Raw genomic sequence first — 20,714 nt, forward strand, 5'->3', positions numbered from 1 at the left:
AGTTTCTAAACAGAGTCTAACCTCGCTAGATCTGAGAAAAGTCATATTAAAAGTGTAGTCTCAAAAACTTGCCTAAATTTTGAGTTTTGTTGCCTCAATGCTGTGAAAAATAGAGGCTGTTCTATAAGTACAAGGAGCCCTTTTTTTGCTTTTATTAATGCATAGCTCCAATAAAATACAAATAATGTTGTAAAGTAATAAAACATGTACTAAAAGTATTAAAACATGTTTTATACTGTGACTTCTTTATTCTTTTATGTTCAAGTTAGTGCATCCAATACCAGTATCATTTTTAGGTATGATTATTTCAGTACTGTATAGTTTTAATACCAGTAATACTGCTATAATTCACCTGTATTTAAACTTTTTTTAGAAAAATAAAATTTCATGTAAATAATAAAACTTTACAGTAGCTCAATAAAGTTTTTTTTTTTATAAAATCAAAGACTTTTTTCATTTTTCACTTTTTTCTCATTTATAAAATGTACCTGCTGGAAATAAATTTAGAGTGTCACCCTCCAGAAATGATAATAATTTTGTCGCAATGTTGTTTTTGAAAATTTAATCTCTCCATTTCAACACTTGTTGACTTTTCAAATGTTCATAGGAGTTTAGTAAAATTTATTCCACGAGTTCCTCCTTCTTTAAAAACTGCCTAATATCTCAATACAGATTTGATAAATCTCATTACTTTTTCTATAAATTTTTTAAAACATTTAATCCTCTACTATTTTCAAGTTTGTCAAAATTTTCCTTCAGTGACAAGTTTGATTTCGGTGACAATCGCTATAAGATGAAACAACGGTGAAAGGAAAAAAAGGATTTCTTGCTGATTGACCTGCTTGTTATGATGAGCTATGACATCTTTTCTACAAATACTATAATAGGCACTGCTCTAAAAAGCTAGTGTCTTTTGTGCCATCTACTAAAATTCATTCTCGTGTTACTCGTCATTCAATTAAATCTCTCCCATTCAATTAAATCTCTCAATTAAATCTTCAGTTAAATCTCTCTCATCCTTTTTTTGTGACTGTTCCTAAGTGCTCCAAAAACTCTTATTCCTCTAGTTTTTTTCCTTGTACAACAGTTCTATGGAATTCGCTTCCTTCATCTTGGTTTCCTGATTCATAAAATTTGCAATCTTTTAAGTCATCTGTCTTCGTTATATTGCTTTACAAACTTCATCTTTTCTCTTCCAGTAACTTCCAACTGTAATAGTGGTTGCTTGCAGCCTTGTTGGAAGCGAAGATGTTGAAAAAAATATATATATATATATATATATATATATATATATATATATATATATATATATATATATATATATATATATATATATATATATATGTATATATATATATATATAACTATATAGTGAGTAGGCTGAATTTAAATATTGATATTTAGTTTTTTCTACTGCACAACAGCCTAAATCAAAATCATTAATGTTAAAAACAGTATGAAATAAATACAATAAAAGGAAAATTTTTTCCTTTTAATGTATTTATTTCATACTATTTTTTTTATTGTATTTATTTCATAATATAAATATATATATATATATATATATATATATATATATATATATATATATATATATATATATATATATATATATATATATGTGTGTGTGTGTGTAAATTTCATATATATATGTATATATATATCATCTATATATATAATATATATATATATATATATATATGTGTGTGTGTGTGTAAATTTCATATATATATGTATATATATATCATCTATATATATAATATATATATATATATATATATATATATATATATATATATATATATATGTATATATATATATATATTGGTCACCTGTAATTTATCCCATAAAATTTAAGCAACTTTTATTTTTTAATTAATATTGAAGACCGGAAAAATTTTATCAAATCAAAACCCTCAGTTGATGTACCAACACTCCTCACATGTTCTACCTATTTAAATCAGTTGGTGTATGTACAATCTGTGGATGTGCTATCTATTTAATTTAGTCAATATATATATACACTCTCTGTATGTTCTAACTATTTTAGTCAGTCGATGTACACTTAGCTGCATTAATCCCTAAATAAATCAGGCAATAAAACAAAAATAAAAAAAGTTAAATTAAGCAAATAATGTTAAAAATAATAAAAACAGTAAAATAATAAAATTCTAAATTAATAAAACAAACAAAATTCTGGCTAAAATTTTATTAGTTTCCTCAATTATTTTAATGGCTTTTACATAATTTATAATTAATTTTGTCAACTTTGTGCTTTGGTTTTCCCAAAACCAGCATGCCAGACTTTATCAATAGTCATTTATATATTAAGAGTCATAGCCCTTGCTATGACTCTTAATATATAAATGACTATATATCTTGCTATATGTCTGATATTATTATCTATCCCAAGACAGTTCTGTCCTAGGATAGGTATCAAGATCAGACCCATAAAAAGCCCATCTTAATTAATGAGGTAGTTTAAGAATTTCCAAAAGTCTCTTGAACCTAATTTCTGAGATATGATACAAGAGTTAATAATTTGAAAATAATGGGCCTTATATCAGAAAGTACCTTTTTGTTTCCATTGCTTGTTGTTATAAAAAGATGTTTATTTTCCAGAGAGTTGTTCTTGTAAAAAAATGAGTCTGAGAAAAGCATGGGGTAGCAAGTCGGAGGAAAGCATGGGGTAGAGTGAGGTTTTATTTTAAACTGACGAGAAGAAATGAAAAAAAATATTTCAATTATAAATTGGTTCAGTACAAACTGCTAAACTTTAAACTAAATTTTGTTACAAATTTTGGCTTAGGTTTGTTGTTTTTAACCCATAAAAATTACCTGAAGCAGTGAAGGAGCTTGATTTGCATTGTACTTATATTATATTATATTTATTATTATTTTGCTATATATTTATATTACCATAAAATTTTGCTATTTGAAAGTATGATTATTATTATTTTTAATATTTATTATAATACAACATTTATGATAAACCTGAAAAACCAAGAATATTTTGAAAAACTTAAGAAAAACCTTCAGAACTCAATTTTTAAATTAAAGTAACTAGTATAAATATAAAATCTATGTTTTTTCAAGCACTGATGTTTTTTATTTTATAATTGGTATTAAATTGTTTCTGTTTATTTAAATAACTTAAGCTATAAATGTTTTATTTAGTTTTATTCTTTATTTTAAATATTTATTTTCTTTTTTATTTTATTTTTATTTAGTATTATTCTTAATATTTTTAGATTTTAATTCATACCTACGCTTTTTAACATTATTTGTTTATTGCGACAACTTAAATGAAATAATGTAAGGTTGTAATTTGATTTTTTTATAAATTAGTTCTCCAGTATGGTTTTGTGACAATGTTTATAGCTGCTTTTCCTTTGGCACCATTAATTGCTCTTGTTACTAATTTAATAGAGATTCGTATTGATGCAAAAAAATTGATAACACAGTTTCGTAGGCCAATACCCATGTTAGATAAAGGTATTGGTGTATGGTACAACATACTTGTTACAGTCACAGCGGTATATAAATTTATTTAATTTGTTATTTAATTGTTTAAATATTGAATTTTTTTATTTACTCAAAGTTTTCTATAGTTTTTTTAAAGTTTTTGAATATTACTATCAATTATTAATTGAATTTGATTTTTTTTAAAAAAACTTTTTTGAAGTTCTCTGTTATGGTGAATGGCTGTGTTATTGCGTTAACATCTGAGTTCATTCCTCGAATTGTCTACAAATATAAATATAGTAGTGATCACAGCTTAAATGGATATTTGAATTGGAGTTTGTCTTATTATAATGTCACTAATTTTAAAGAATATGAAAAACCCTTACAAACTCCATTACATCCAATTTGCAGGTAAGTTTTTTTTTTAAATATATTAGTAAGTTAAGTATTATTTTTCAGATTATTTAATATTTTCAAAATAATGAACATTACTAAATGAGACATTAAATAACTTTTAGTATTTTAGTAATTTTTTAAAATTACAAGTCTGAACTTTTTTTGTAAATGTTTATCTTTGCTTACCCAAATCTGAGTGAGTTGCTACATTCAAAGATTCTAGTTTTCTCTTACATTATTGTTCTCTCAACACTGAAAATATAGACAAAAAATATATTAGTATATTATACCATGTCAATTTAATATCAGACTTCAAATGCTAAAAGAAATAAGCAATCTATCAAGATTATTTATTTCTTTGAACATTTGTATACTATTTAGTCATAAATTGTTTGTTTGTTATATTTGTCAAAAAAATGTATATCACTAGTAGGCCCTTAAAAACAAAAGCCCTATGGGTCATTCCATGCCAAATGGACCAAAATTTTAGGATTTCAACATGGACCCCCTTAGATTTTGATGAAACTTAATGGATTTGTTAATATCAATGAGAAAAGCAGCTCCTGAAAACTTCAGCATAAAATCTTTTGTGGTTCATGAGATATGGTCATTTGAAATTTCTGATTTTTCCAAAAATAAAAAATTCAGTAGCAAAAACATGGTTTGTTCATTCTTTGAAGCTCTATATTTTAAAAACAAAATTTCAGAAAACCTTCTAGTTTTTTTTATTGAATACAACTCTAGACTTACTTTAATAAAACTTTGACATTGAATTCTGAAATGTCACATTTTTTCCATAATGGCTACCTAAAAAAACGAAAAAATTGTTTGCAAGTATAAAAAGTTGGTTTTTGATGAGTCAATATACAAAACCTGCAGTTTAAGAAGTGAAAAGAAATATTTTTTTAGTTTCTATATATGGTAGGCTTCTACATCTTTAGAAATTTACTGATAAGATACAATTCAGTAAAAAATTATAGACCTTTAAAAATGGCTACGGCTAAAACTTAGGAAAATGTGCCTCCACTTTAAACTATGATTACTTGTTAATTGATTTTTGGCTATATAATGGTGGTCTCTTAATTGGTATATTTATTGACAAGCTTTTTCAAAAAAATCATGCATAGGAAGAGTGACTTGAACTATATCATATTTTTTGTTGGCTTTTTGCCGCTGATTAAAGGTGATATCTTCCATGTCATGTCTATCAAACAAAGCAGTAAGATACTCTTTTAGTGTGTTGGTATCTGGGAAAATGTGCAGCATGCAGTCTTGATTTGTTTAGTCACATGCAACTAATGTCAAGAGGTCTTTATAGTCTGAAATATCAGGTATTTATAATGCTAAAAGTTTTGCATTTTGGTGGTACTCACAAACACATACTTAATGGAGACCTGAAGCACCTCTAATAGGAATAAACCACTTTGGTTTCTTTGGTTTTCAACTTGTTTCTCCGTGCAGCAGCCTTGTTCGTCGAGGTTCGTGTTTTGGAGTTACAGAGTTGAGAGAGGGTTGTAACCACAAAAAGTAGCCTCCTTGACTATAGTGGCCCTCTTGGCCTTGGGGAGGTGAATAATTAAAATAATAGTAATAAAATAATTGGTTAACAACAAAAAGAACATTGAGAAATCACTCAATAATATATGCCTATATATATGTATGCGTATATAGATGTTATGGTGCCTTAAAACCCCTACAGATAGAAAATCGCAATTTAGTGTTTTTAATGTGGTGTGTTTTTCTTTTGTATTAATCCTTTTTTAAATTCTATTGCACAAAAACTACAGTTTTTATATCAAAAACAAAAAATATAAATTTCTATAAGTATTTTGATATCTTTTTTTTTTATTTTTTTTTTTGGATTCTTATAAAATTTCTCTTCATTTGATTTGAAGTTGATCTATTTTCAAAGAAATTTTTTTAAAGCAATATTAGGGACCTGTTGAATAGAAACTTAAATTAATCGCAAAAGGTAACCACAGCACATGAAAAAAAAAGTTCTGATTTTTTATCTACTGGCTTTTTTTTTATAAAGCTTTTGACAAAGTTTGACATGCTTGTCTTCTCCATAAGCTTGATATGAACCAAGCTGTATAGTTTTTGTTTCTTTCATTTTATTAAAATCATCCTCAAAGACCAACACTGTTCTTTATTTCTAGTAACTTCTGGATTACCTCAAGGTTCTTTTCTTGGTCCTGTTTTGTTTCTTATTTACATTAATGATCTTCCAGACAATCTTATGTCTAAAGTAGCTCTTTTTGCAGATAACTCATCTTTATACCCATGTCTTGACAAAAAGTCTTCTCTTTTTGATTGCATAGAACAGGTAGCCGATATTGAATTTGATCTCACATCTGTAGCAGATTGGGGCTCAAAATGGCTTGTAAATTTTAACTTCAACTAAACTTAGTTATTTACTGCAAACCACAATCACAATACTGTTCCTATGTTAATAAATGGCAACCCTCTCACTAAGGCTTAAAAAAATTATTTTTCAGAGAAATAAAGAAATTTTCAATAACTTTTTTTTTTTAAGTAAATATATTTTTAGGGTAAATAAAATAAAACCATGAGTAAATTAAAAGAGTATTGCCATTTGTAAAAATTATTACAATAAGGTTTTTCTAAGTTAGGAAGTGACAGATATGAAATAAAACAATTAAACTCATTTTTAGCTGATTTAAATTCACAAAATACATTCAGTATACTATTGAATATCAAAATTCTCAACATCAATCAAGTTTTTTAGACATATTTACACCAATCATTTTCTACAAAAGTACAAATTTTTAATGCATCGTAAACAAGCAATTGCTAATATTTTAATAAAATTACATTCTTCTTTTGTTTGGCAATTATAGCAATTAGTATTTTTAATGTTTTTGTTTTTTCAAGACCGTATAAAATACGCTCAGAAAAGAATATTCCAAATGATATTGAGTTTCTTGGTAATGTGTTTACTGATAACTGATAATAACAGTAAACAGTATTCGGATATAGCCAAAAATTATATATAAAAATAAACTATAATAAAGAAAAACAGATAATCAATGAATCGACCCTAAAAATATTATTTTACTGCTGTGAATACCGAAACTAAGTCTTTACTTAAAAGAGAGTTACAAAGTGGTTTTAAAAATTATTTATATCCACTTTTTACTTAATATTATTGCAGTAATAAATCCAAGTTGAATCCAAATAGTTATTTGGTTGTTTATCAGATTAGTAATATCATATACTGTTTAAGTTGAAATATTATAATCATATAAGATAACTTTTAACTTTGTTAAAATAACATCTTGTTTGTTACCAAACAAGATGTTATTTTAGTTTTTATCATACTATTGTCTCTTAAACATTTTATCATACTATTGTCTCTTAAATATGGGGTAGTGGTGTAGTGGTAAAGCGCTCGCTTCATAAGCGAGAGGTTCCGAGCTGATCCCCACCACGTCCCTGGTAGTACCGCACTCAACTTGTTTCTCCGCGCAGCGGCCTTGTTTGTCAAGGTTTGTGTTTCAGAGTTATAGAGTTGAGAGAGGGTTATAACCACTATTAAGTAGCCTCCTCATCTGTAGTGGCTTTATCTGCCTTAAGGTGAATAACAAAAAAAACAAAAAAAAAAACAATTTATATAAATATTTATTTTCCATTTTCTTGATAAGTTTGGTTCAATTGCAGTGTTATAAAATTATATATAAATTGAATTAAAAAATTAGTTTTGTTTATTATATTTATTTTTGATTATTGTATTGAGCTATGTTATATTATGTTATTTATTATATCTTTACTATATGTTTATTTAGATTTGCTGGTTTTCATGATTCCAAATCACCTTATGATTTTAATAAAACTCATTGGGAAGTATGGACAGTTCGTCTTACATTTGTCTTTATATTTCAGTTTGTAATATCAGGTACATCACGTCTTTTAGCATGGTTTATACCAGACAGACCTACATCATTGTGTCTTAAAATTAGGAGACAACAACATCTTGCAAAAGAAGCAGAAAAGTTATACAAAATAAAGATCAGGAAACGAATGCCTGACATTAATGTACATGGCGATGGTGCTTCAGGTATGTTATGAGTTGTCTGTCTCAATTTAAAACTGAAAACTTTAAATAGTATCTCAGGGTAACCAATGGCTAAAATGTTATCTCAGGAGCAAAATGTAATAAAGGATACTAGTGTGATTTTTTTTTAAATCATCCTTATAAAAACTAATGTTCAAATTAAGTTTAGTTTTACTTTTTTACTCTCAATTAAATTTTTTAATCTCAAATTAAGTTGTTTTTTAGGTTCTTTTTTCTTTTGTTATCTTTAAAAAAAATTCTATTGGTAAACTTCTCAAATTTTTTAAAATTTATTTTCTGTTTTTTTTTCATAATTTTTTCTGCTGGTTTTATCGATGGAAATAATCACAACAAAGATAAGGGAGATAAAAAAATATTTTATATTTCTTTTCTTTTTTTTAGTTGCTAAAACTAAAAAAAAAAATCTATTATGTTAACTATTTATAACACATTTTTATATCATATAAATAGATTGCCAGATAATGAAAAAAACTAGTATTTTAATAGTAACACTACTAGGCGCTAAATACTGCTAAGTAACACCACTATATAGTAACACCACCTGGCTGGTTAGGATTTAAACCTAGCTCTACACATTTGTCGAGCAACATCACTTATAAAACCTGGCAATAAAATATGCTTTCATTTGAGTGCATTGGATCTTAGGATCAAAATTTCTTTATAGCATCTTTAGACAACTGATTTTGATCTTTACCTGATTTAGCCTAGGTCTTGCTTTCATGCATGCCTAAAGGCATACTTGAAAGAGTTAGACTGTTTAAAAACTCAACGAGAAAGTTCTGCAATTTTAAATCTTGAAATTTTATTTTCTATTTACATAATGAGATAAGCAGGACATATTATTAACCAAGATATGCTATTAATATTCATTAACAACTATTAAAGATCTTATAATAAATGAGAATATATCTTATCATTTTTATCTTATATTATCTATTTTATAATAAATAAGATTTTAAAATTTTCTTATTTTATAATATATTGTATTATATAATATAGTTTAAAATTGGATTATATAATCTATAATCTATATTATATAATGTAGTACATAAAATAGCTTTTATTTATATGTTTAATTTTTATACCGTATAAAAATTAAAAAAATACTTTCTTAACAATATTTTGTGAAAAAAAAATTTTTCTACTCTTAACTCACTAAAGTTAAACATAAGGTAATGAAACCCACCTACTAAACATAGGGTAATGAAACCTACCTACTAAACATAGGGTAATGAAACCCACCTACTAAACATAGGGAAATGAAACTCACCTACTAAACATAGGGTAATGAAACCCACCTACTAAACATAGGGTAATGAAACCCACCTACTAAACATAGGGTAATGAAACCCACCTACTAAACATAGGGTAATGAAACCCACCTACTAAACATAGGGGAATGAAACCCACCTACTAAACATAGGGAATGAAACCCACCTACTAAACATAGGGGAATGAAACCTACTAAAAGGGCCAAGCTTTGTAGATGTTTTCAGTATTTGGCATTTATTTTATCCTATATAATATACTTAAATAAAATGAGTTTAATTAAAATATAATTTGTATATATATAAAGTAGAATTTAAACAAACAATGATATACAAACTACAAATTTTATAACAAAATGCAACTAAAGCTCAACTTACTCAATTACTAATTAAAAATCAAAGTTTAAAATTGTAATCTAACTGAAAAAAATTGATGCATTATTAACTGTAATTTAAATGTAGATAAAAAAAACTTTCATTAGCTTCAATATTTCAAAGTCTTTGTTTCAAATCAATAATAAAACAACAAAAATAAAAAATCAATAATGATCAATAATGGTTTTGTTTTAAATCAATAAAAAATTAATTTTTTATTGATTTAAAACATTGATCATTATTGAGATAAAACTTGTTCTGTTGGAATAATTGTAAAAGTTTTTAAACACCCCCCCCCCCTGCATTTAGAGAAGATTTTAAACACATTTATAGAAGTTTTTAAACACCCCCTGCATTTATAGAAATTCTACTTTAAAGAATCCAAATTACAAAAGTTTTATAGTAACTAATGGCATTTAAGTTAAATGTAAAAATTATTTAATAACTTGGATAAGTTGAAAATAATATCTTGAATTTAGATAAAGACTTTATTCTAATATATAATATAAAGTTCTACAAAATAATACTTTTCTCTTTTTTTTTTGTTTGTCTTTTTAATGAATGTTATTTAATTATTTTTTATCTAACTTTGTTTTGAAACCATGCAAGTATCAAGTTTTTAACCATAATAATATGTTGTAACTGCAAGCAATATTGCTTGCAGAAAAGAATCAGAAAAGGTTTGCTTGTAAAGATATACATTGATTTTAATAAATTTCCTTCCTAAATTTTAGTGTTCTGATTTTAGTAATGATTTAACTGATCTAGTTAGAGCATAGTGAAAAAAGCAGATTCTTCAAACATTTAGCCGCTGCAGTTTCTTTAAAATTTTTGCTGCTGCAGATTCTCTGCAGCATTCTTTGCAAAGAATATATAGTAAGATAAGATATAGTAAGAAAAAGGTTTGTAAAAAAAGATAGACATAAATATAAAATGAGTTAATTGGGAGTTATCTGTTACCTTCTGAGTTTAAAATCAGAAATGCTGTCCAGCATGCTCGGTTTCTTGTTAATGCTTTTAGAAACTGAAGTATCTGAAATTCAGCTTTTATTTTTCAACTTGGCTTTGTTCTTCAAAATAATGTTTTCAAAAAAGCAATTACACTTATCACTGAGTTTCTTGTCTGTTTCTGTGGTATTTATAATCTTGTAATATTTTAAAAGCTCTTTATTTGACGAAATTAATACAGAAAAGTATCCATTAATACAGAAAAGTATCCATTAATACAGAAAAGTATCCATTAATACAGAAAAGTATCCATTAATACAGAAAAGTATCCATTAATACAGAAAAGTATCTATTAATACAGATTTGTTTAAATTTTATGTTTGATTTAGATATTGTTGAAGATTTATCTTTTCCTGAGAAGCAAAAAATTGCACCTGCAATCCTTTCATTTAAAATGCCTAAAGGCTGAAAATTTTGAAAATAAAAGTAATAAATGCTAATACTAAAAAAATCCACAAAACTTGGCCCTTTTAGAGTTTCATTACCCTATGTTTAACTTTAGTGAGTTAAGAGATGGCACCATGTGTTGTTAAGAAAATTGAAGTGATAACTTGTGAGCATTCTATTTGGTATAAACATTAAACAACATAAATGAAAGATTCTAATTTAATTTTTGAATGTATAAACATTTGTAAATTTTATTAGGAATCTAAATAACAAAGAATTTCATATCTGTAAAGATTTTAAAAGCAACACCACACCACTGTGTATATTTTATATAGTTATATTTTCATACTTTAAGTAATATAAATAACATTCTATATCATAATTGTATTGTATTCAATAGTATGAATAAGTATTTAAATAAAAATTATTTAAATACTAATTCTACATTATTAGTATTTAAATATTATTGTATTCAATAGTATTTAAATAAAAAACAGTAGTGGTGATCTAAAGAAGAATTAATTTTTAGAATATTTAAGAATAATACTCTCATCAAATTGATTTGAATTGCAATGTGCTTGTTCCATTAAAATGCCATTAATGTGCTTGCAATGTTCATTAATGCATTAATGCATTAAGCATTAATGTGCATTGATGCATTAAGCATTAATGTGCATTGATGCATTAATGTGCATTGATGCATTAATGTGCATTAATGCATTGTGCATTAATGCAAATTGCATTATTGCACAAATGTATTAACGCCATGCAATGTGCTTGTTCCACTAAATTTCCATTAAAATTTTTTTTCATAATTAGACTAAAAAATTTCATTTTACCGTTACAACTTTTAAGATAATACATCAATAAATAAGCCTATCACTTTTTTTTTTTTCTATGAGGTATTTTTGCTTTACCCACTACTATAAAGTTAATAATGAATATCAAATTACCAATAATTGTTAAACTACCAAAAAACATTAAATAACAGATTTTTGACAGTCATTTTTTTCTGTTAATAATCAGCTATTGAAAAATTGAGAGTTGCAACTCAACAAAATACAAACTTTTGCATTCTGTACAACAAAGTCAATTTTGTATTCTGTACAACAAGGTCAATTTTGTATTCTGTACAACAAAGTCAGTTATATAAAAATAAGCATATTTTTATTGCTCATTACTATTAATTAAAGACAAATGGTTACTTAATTCTGTTGCACAAGTTGTTATTATATCCCAAGTTTTCTATATTTATATTAATAAATGTTGTCTGAATTTTTTGACATTTGATTACCTCCCCATCCCTTCCTTCTCCAGTCACAAGGAAGACCATTCATGTCTGTACCCTTTATCTATGGGGAACATAAATTTGATTTAGATTGGGAATCTAAAGTGGCCATAAGCACTTTTGTTTTTTCAAAATATTTTTCTGGAATGATAGTTTTTGAAGCATTGATTTTATCTTTATTTATCCACTTATTCATTATTTTTCCCCCTAACAATAACCTCTCTTAGTTTTTTAGCAGCCAGTCTTATTGGTCGAATACATGGTACTTCACTTATCTCAAAAACAGTATGTTTTTTTAATATTGCTTGAGAAGCAAAATAGAAATAAAAAACTGCATTTTTTATAATGTAGGCAAGCCTGCACTGATGGATAAAAGAGATTATGTATAATCAGAAAATGTTATAGTCTCGCATTTCTAAAAGTTCCCTTTGTTGCGCATTGTCATAAATGACTGTCCCTCTCCTACCTGGTAGTAAAGTGTTCTTTATGAATGACCCTCTTTGCATTTAACTTATCCAAAAAATGTATTTTCGACTTCATTTATTTCCACTAACACATTCTTTACCAAAAATTTTCTTTGATCTCGTTTGAATTACATTAATTGAAAGTTTTTTTTATCTACATTTAAATTAGAGTTAATAATGCATCAATTTTTTTCAGCTACATTACAATTTTAAAATTTAATTTTTAATAATTAATTACATTAATTCTTGCTTGCGAAATGAATCAACTGTTACTAAACGCTATTTATTTAAATAAAATACTATTTATTTAAATTTCACCATTATTTATTAATTAAATTTCTTTTTCCTTTTCTAAAACTTATTTTGTTAATAGACTTTCATTTTAATCAATTAAAAGAGATTACCCAAAGATTCTAAATTATTTTTTTAAAATTAGAATCCTATCTAAGAGTACTTAAAAACTATTTGTAAAAATATTTCTTTAAAATTATTTTAACTCTGGTCTTAAATGAATCAGTATTATTTGTATGAGTTGGGTTGACAAGCTTGGAAACGTTGCCAAAACTTTGCAAAAGTTTCATAAATAAGAAAAAGTTTGCATAAACTAACAGGCGAACTATGTTTAATTGACATGAATCAAAATCACTTGTTTGTTTCGCTATCTCTATAATTTTCAGTTTCTTGGTCAATTTTTTCTTTCTACATTCAGGTATTATGTTATTAAATTTGCAGTTTAATTTTTAATAAATTTGTAAACAAATTCAGGGTTGATCCTGGAATGTCGTGACTTTCAAAACCTGACCTTGAAAGTCATGATATTTATCAAAGCTTACTAAAAAAGTCCTGGAAACGAACCTTGTATTTTATTGTTTTAACAATCTAACAAGGTATTAATTCCTTAAACGTGAAACTTTAGGATTTCAAATATTTTTTTAGTACACAAGTGTTGTGACCATTATACTTTTATAGAATCATTACAATTATTAGATTTTTTTAGAAATATTTACTTTTACAAGTCATTTTGTATGTGCAACCTTCGAAATTAGGAAAAATAAGGTTGACCTCAAACTGTTAGAGGTCGGCATCAGGTCGGCAAAAAAAATTTGACAGAAAAGGGTTACCATAAAACAGAAACTAGATTGGCGAATTTTTGCTGACCTCAAACACTTTTATGTCGGCATTGCCGAATGCCGAACCTAATTCCGAGGGCTGTATGTGTGTAATTAATTAAAATATATTATGTTTTTATAAATGTACATATAAATTTCTTTAAAACACTTTTCTCTGCAACTAATCTTAGAAAGATTATAGAATTTATTGGGTATCTGAAAAAGTATCCTTGAAAGTTTTAATGTGCATATATATATATAAATATATATATATATATATATATATATATATATATATATATATATATATATATATATATATATATATATATATATATATATATATATATACATATATATATATATATATATATATATATATATATATATATATATATATATATATGTATATATATATATATATATTTATATATATATATATATATATATATATATATATATATATATATATATATATATATATATATATACATACATATATATGTTTTTTTTGTTTAGAACTTGATTTGAATCTTATGCTTTAAAATCTTTGGTTAGAAGAAAATTGCTATCTTTTTTTTTTTTAGTTATGTCATATTTACTATATTATTTTTTATGCTATTTAGTTTTATTAAATCATGTTTTAATGCTTTTTAGTTTATATTAATTTTTTAATTATCGAAAATTAATTTAGTTCAATTTTATAATATTACCTCATTATATAATATTATCTTATATGATATTATCTTACTATTTAACATTACCGCATTATTTACCATACCTTATTATATTATGCTTTTATACTATATTATTCTTAAGCATTTTCGTATCATTTTTTTTTCTTTTATGAATTCAATTGTATGCAAATTATATCTTATTTTTAAATTTTTCTATATTTATCTTATTTTTTACTTTTTATTTTTACAAATTTGACTATAATGTAATAAAATTATTATATATAATATTATTGGATGTTTAGTAACGATGCAGCCTAATAGTTCTGAACCATTTTGACTTGTGGACTAATAGCTTTTGATTTTGGCTAGACTCTTTGCTTTTCATATATTGAGTAAACCTAGTTTATTTAATTTTTTTTTAAGTTGTAATAGAACCTTAACAGATTGTAGTAGACCACTGGGGATCGGCAGTAGACCGTTGGGGATCGATATAGATTACTCTTGGAAATAGCTGACAATATCAAACATCTAATAATAAGATAAATATTTTCTCAATTTATATATTATTTTCTAAATTCATCTAATGTAAATGTATTTAATAGTATGAATAATTTAATAATGGAAATAACAATGAATATAATGTAAAGAATAAGTAAAAAATAAAGTTACTACGAACATTTATATATTACAAAATGGGTTATTTTGTTACAATTACTAATGTATAATATTATTAGTGTTTTGTATGTACTTTAATAAAATGGTTGTATTTAATGTGTGGATCTGCATCTAATATGGTTGCATCTAATGTGTTATTTAATAAGAGGGGAGTATCTAATACAGTATGTTTAATAATATGGGTGTATCTAATGTTTAATTATATGGGTGCATCTAATGTAAGCATATTTTTGATGTTTTATGTTTGAGTACTTTAATGAATCTATCTTTTCTATTTTGAGAACAAATTTTTGTTAAGAAAAAATATTGTTTTAACTTTAGCTAATAAATCTCGTATAAGTTTAATCCAGGAAAGTACAGCTCTTTACTTTTAAATTTTTTAAAAATTTTCTCAGATGGCGGTTTTCAAAAACGCCGGCCAACATATCTAAAAAACCACAAGTGGTGTAAAGATAAAATTTTTAGTATAAATGCGTTTTAATGCCTTCTGTGATTTAATTAAAATGTAAATAATTTTTTACCCTGTATATTTTATTAGGGAAAAAATACTTTTTTTATGATAATAAAAAAAACGTAAATATGTTGTATAAACAAGCATTTATCAATATTATTGATTTATATATATATATATATATATATATATATATATATATATATATATATATATATATATATATATATATCTGCATTGTATTAAGTTGCTTTATATTAGCATTTTAGTGAAATATATCGTGTTTGCGTCCCTTTTTATAACCATAAAATTTTTAGGTTTGTAATGATATAATTTTATAGAAATAAAAAAAAAAAATCTGCTTATAATTTTTTTCAAAGACATGAAAGTTTGTTGCTCCAAAGACATGAAATTTTTTTTTTTTTATTGCATTTCATTTTCAAGTTTTTGTTCGTATTTTATATACCTTGTTTATCAACTTTGTTTGTATTTTACGCTTCCTTAAAGCAGTTGTTTAAAAACATTTTTAGACGTTCTTATTTTAAATTTAAAATATAGATGATCTACATTGGTTTATAGTGTCTTTTAAATCTATACTGCATAATTTTAATCTTACACAACTTTAATAGTCAGTGTCTGCACAATTTTTGAATTTCGCTCTTTGAGATTTTACTTTTTTTTTTTAAATGACGTGAAACCCCATTGACGGGAATATCTAAATCTTTCAATTAATTAGGAGGTCGTCATTTAGAAAAAATGAAAAATTTTATGTAGATGAAGACTTTTGTATACACTTAATAAAAGTGAATTATATCAAAAGCATGTCTAGTTTTTACAGATAAAAATTAAGTTTTCTTTAAATAGTATTCTGTTGTGATGCATGACTGGTTGCACAACTTATAGAACATGACTGTTATTAAAACTGTTATTAAAAATTTTTATGGCAAAATTGATTTCATTTTGTTGATACCATTAATTACAATCCTTAAGTAATGACAAGATGCAAGGTCAGGTCAGAAGTCGGCGATCAGAGACATAAGTCACTTCTTTAATTTAAACTTCAAAGTTCAATCGTGAAAATTGGCTACGTTTTGATACCACACGAAAAGATGGTTTGCCGAACCATAACCTGTCAAATTTCTCATTTTTAAATGTTTTTAGCAAATTATGAGGTTTTGTTACTTTTGGAATTGTATATTTTAGTAGTTAACATCTATGTTATTCAATTTAGATTTCCATAAAGTTTTAATTATAGGAGTTTTTGACCTAAACTGTTGTTGGAATGTTCTAAAAAAGTTTTTAAAATTGTATTATACGCCAGGTCAGCATTATCTCGAATGGCACTATGTCCCCAACGGAGAGGATGCAATTGCTCTTGAAATTTTTTTAATTTATCTAATTATTAGTAATTATTTATTTGTATTTTTATTTATTAGTTTTAACATTATTTTATAATAATAAATAACATTAATACAATATGTATTAATAAAGGGTGTTTTCTTAAGCCCAATAGAACTTAAATTTGTAAAATGGCATCACGGCTGTTTCTGACAAAACGCATTCTTAACGTCAATTTTAGACGCCAAGACGGCATCATCCTGTTAAGACCGCATCTTTTCCGGATGAATATCATCCATATTTTCAAGCAAAATATAGTTTATCATGGTCTGGTAGCAATTTCCATTGAATGTAACGCAAGCTTACACTCGCAATGCAACACATCCAGTCTCTGTACAATTTAGACAAAATAAACTGAGTTAAAGCATTGGATTGAGAAATAAAATTTTTGTAATGTTAGAAGTCAAGCAAGTATATCATGTCATCGGGGTTTAAGTGTGACAATTAGTAGTGTTCTAACCTTAAATAGAGAGCTATTTTCTAAAGGTATCAGTTTGTTTGTACTTCTCGTTTTAATCATGACTGCATTAAGACTTTTTTTCTACATTATTTGAAGCTAAGGTGGTTAGAATGACCGTCCAAATGCTAGACAATTTCGAGCTACCTATAGAAACGCTTTATTACTTTTATCTGTAGAAAAAAGCAAACCCAATAGCAATTGTATTAAGTATTCAAATTTTGAGACAGCTTTCAATCTAAATGAATTTATAAAGTGCTGTATCAAACAAACACTAATTGTGGAATTTATGAAACAGAAAATGACATACCTGAAGAAATATCTTATTTTCGTTCAGGATCATTTTATATGTTTACTGGAAAAATTTTAATGCAACCAAAGGATCAAGCCCTTTTACACATGGCTGGGTGGCTTATTTAAAAGGTTATGTCAAAGGTGTGCAGATGTACTCTTTCTTAGTTCAGCTGAAAATCCATCAGCTTTTATGTCACTAGTTAGTGAAATGGAAACAACTTTTATGAGATTTATTAATAAATATCTTGAAGGAGACAGACTGGCCATGATTCTCATCAGCAAAATTTTTTTTAAATGTCATTTTCAGTTTTTGCACAATCAACATGAGGAATATGCACTTTATTTGGAATAAAACATTGTTCTGTTTTTTGTTATTACAAGAATTTTTTATTTAATAAAATTTTTAAACAGAGACATTAACCCAAGCAATAAGTCAAATGCAAAAAAAATTGCACGTATTCTTCATAATTGATATATTACACTCTAAATTAAAAAGTGTAAAATTACACCGTTTTGGGGTCAATATAGCCTCAAACGGTGTTAATTGAAATTAATTTAAGCAAAAGGTGTAAATTTACACCGTTTTGGTGTAATTATACACTCTAAAGGTGTATTTTTTATTAAAACGGTGTAAAATAAAACCTATTTTATAAACTACACCGTTTCAAAAAGGTGTAAAATTTAAATAACGTAAAGTTTTTCTATTTTTACACCGTTTTAATAGAACGGTGTAAAGCTGTTTTACACCGTTTTTAAAAAATATAATCTCAGTTTTACACCGTTTTATTAAAATGGTGTAAAAGTAGAAAAACATTTTAAAGTTTAATTAAAAGGTGTAAATTACACCGTTTTGGTGTTAATATAACCTAAAACAGTGTTTATTGATAATGATTTAAGCAAAAGGTGTGATTTTAAACCGTTTTGGTGTAATTATACACTCTGGAGGTTTATTTTTATTAAAACTGTACAAAGTAACACCTTTTTTATTTTCTACACCGCACTATGCATCGCTAAGCGGAAATAGGAATTTGAACATATTTTTTAGTGATTTTTTTATATTTAAACTTTTTAATTTTTTTTTTTTTTTGCATTCGGTTTTTAATTCTCTATTAAAAAAAAGTTATTTTTCGTTTTTTTAAACTTTTGATATTTTAAGGGTTTTTTCAAGGTTTTAGAAAACCCGCATTTTTGATAAAATGCGAGTTTTCTCGTATATAATAAGTGTTAAATTTCTATATTATTTTCATGTAAAATTAAAATATTCATATATTTAATTAAATGTAAAACTAGAAATAGAAAAAAAGGTTTTTGCAAAGCATTTTTTTGCTGATTTTTTGATTTCTTAAACATTGATTGATTTGAACATGTGGTTACAGAGGTGGCCTCGTTTGCGAATCGACTTTACTGCCATGCAAAAATATTCAAGCAACCTCTGTGACCTCAGGCTTTAGAATCATTTTTACTACTGTGAGTTTTATTCAAAAACCGACTAAATTCTGTGAAGTAAATGAAAATTCCGAAGTTCAATAACATACAGTTGTACTTTGCGACGCACAGTGGGGCAAAATTGCTTCGAAATTAGACAATTGACGAAAACAAAATAAGGCGTTATGAATTTTTTTTTAGTAGTAATGCATAAAAGAGTCTCTGGTCCATCTTATCCATGTTTGTTTTTAGGTTTGGACTAACCTTTAACCCTGTGGAAACCATATTTTAGCCATATTCTTTTGTCTAAAAATTGACTCACTTGCGCGAGTTAAAAATACCACCTTGTTTATATAGTGCTTATGAGAAGTTTGTTAAAAGTTATAAATTTTTTTTTAGGTATTCCTTAATTTTAGGCTTGTAGCTATCTTTTGGTAATAATAAAATATTATTTAAGTGCTTGCACTATATATTATTATGGCTTTACAAAAATAGCGTTTTAATTATTTCATTTTTATGTATTTATTTATTTTTAAACAATGCACTTTTTGTTTAGGTATTCACCTAGATAAACCTGAGATTTTTTTTTTTATAGATTGGCTCATGATTATAGATTGTCAAACTTTTTTTTTTATGCACATTTTGAGCGTTTTTTTGTGTAATAGAGGAAATGTGTCATTTAGATCAGTAGAAACCAGGTAACGAAACCAGGTCATTAACGCATCAAATTAATGACGTTTTTTTCCATTGGATTTTTGAGCATACTTTGGTAATTATTTTAATTTTTAGGTTAATCTTAAAACTTTTTAATATGATTTCGGTTTAGAGTAATAACATTATGTTTTTTAAAAGAAGTAAACTTGTGGCTATTATGAGAGATTCTGGGTTTATTAAAATGAACGAACAATTTCATTTTTAAAATGAAGAAATTAAAAATCTTACAGAATGCGAAGATAAACATTTAAATGCGTTAAGTCAGTCACTGTCTTTATTTATGTCCATGGCCTACTTAAATACACGGCCTTCTATTCTGCTTAAACCGGAAAAAAATAGGAGACCAGTAAAAAAACGCACATTTTTTCGGATGGACAATCTTTCTCAAAATATTTTTATTATTGAGCTATAAATTTCAAGTAAGTAAATCTGGCACAGGATAAAAAATTTGGCGTTGACTTAATCGAAGTATATACTATACTTCACTAAACTTTGTAAAATTTTAGGCTTTTTTTTAGGTTTCTTTTCAGTAATAAATAGTAATCGTGATTAATAAATGTCTTTATTGAAAACAACACATTTATTAACCTTCATAATTATATATTACTTAAATGATTATAGAAAGATATGGGTTATATTTGTCAGTAGAATTTTTAAGATATTCAAGGACTGTACAAGAAATAAGAATACACAAATTCTCGAAAGTAAGCTTTAAAAGTATTTTAAAAAGTTTTACACAAACTGTTTAAAAATGTGAAACAAAAGAT

General features: G+C 25.7%; 1 protein-coding gene across 1 annotated transcript in view; it reads left to right on the top strand.

Moving 5' to 3' along the window:
* Positions 1–14,528, top strand: part of LOC100206156 (anoctamin-7) — a 51,729-nt gene extending 37,201 nt beyond the window's left edge. Inside the window, exons 6-9 of the mRNA XM_065816828.1 lie at positions 3,349–3,536; positions 3,686–3,876; positions 7,668–7,939; positions 14,376–14,528. Coding sequence (XP_065672900.1) covers positions 3,349–3,536; positions 3,686–3,876; positions 7,668–7,939; positions 14,376–14,401 — 677 coding nt within the window. The 3' untranslated portion in view covers positions 14,402–14,528. The remainder of the gene's footprint in view (positions 1–3,348; positions 3,537–3,685; positions 3,877–7,667; positions 7,940–14,375) is intronic.
* Positions 14,529–20,714: the final 6,186 nt, after the last annotated feature.

Source organism: Hydra vulgaris, chromosome 13 (genome assembly GCF_038396675.1).
Source record: "Hydra vulgaris chromosome 13, alternate assembly HydraT2T_AEP".
In the NCBI taxonomy this organism is placed as follows: Eukaryota; Metazoa; Cnidaria; class Hydrozoa; order Anthoathecata; family Hydridae; genus Hydra; species Hydra vulgaris.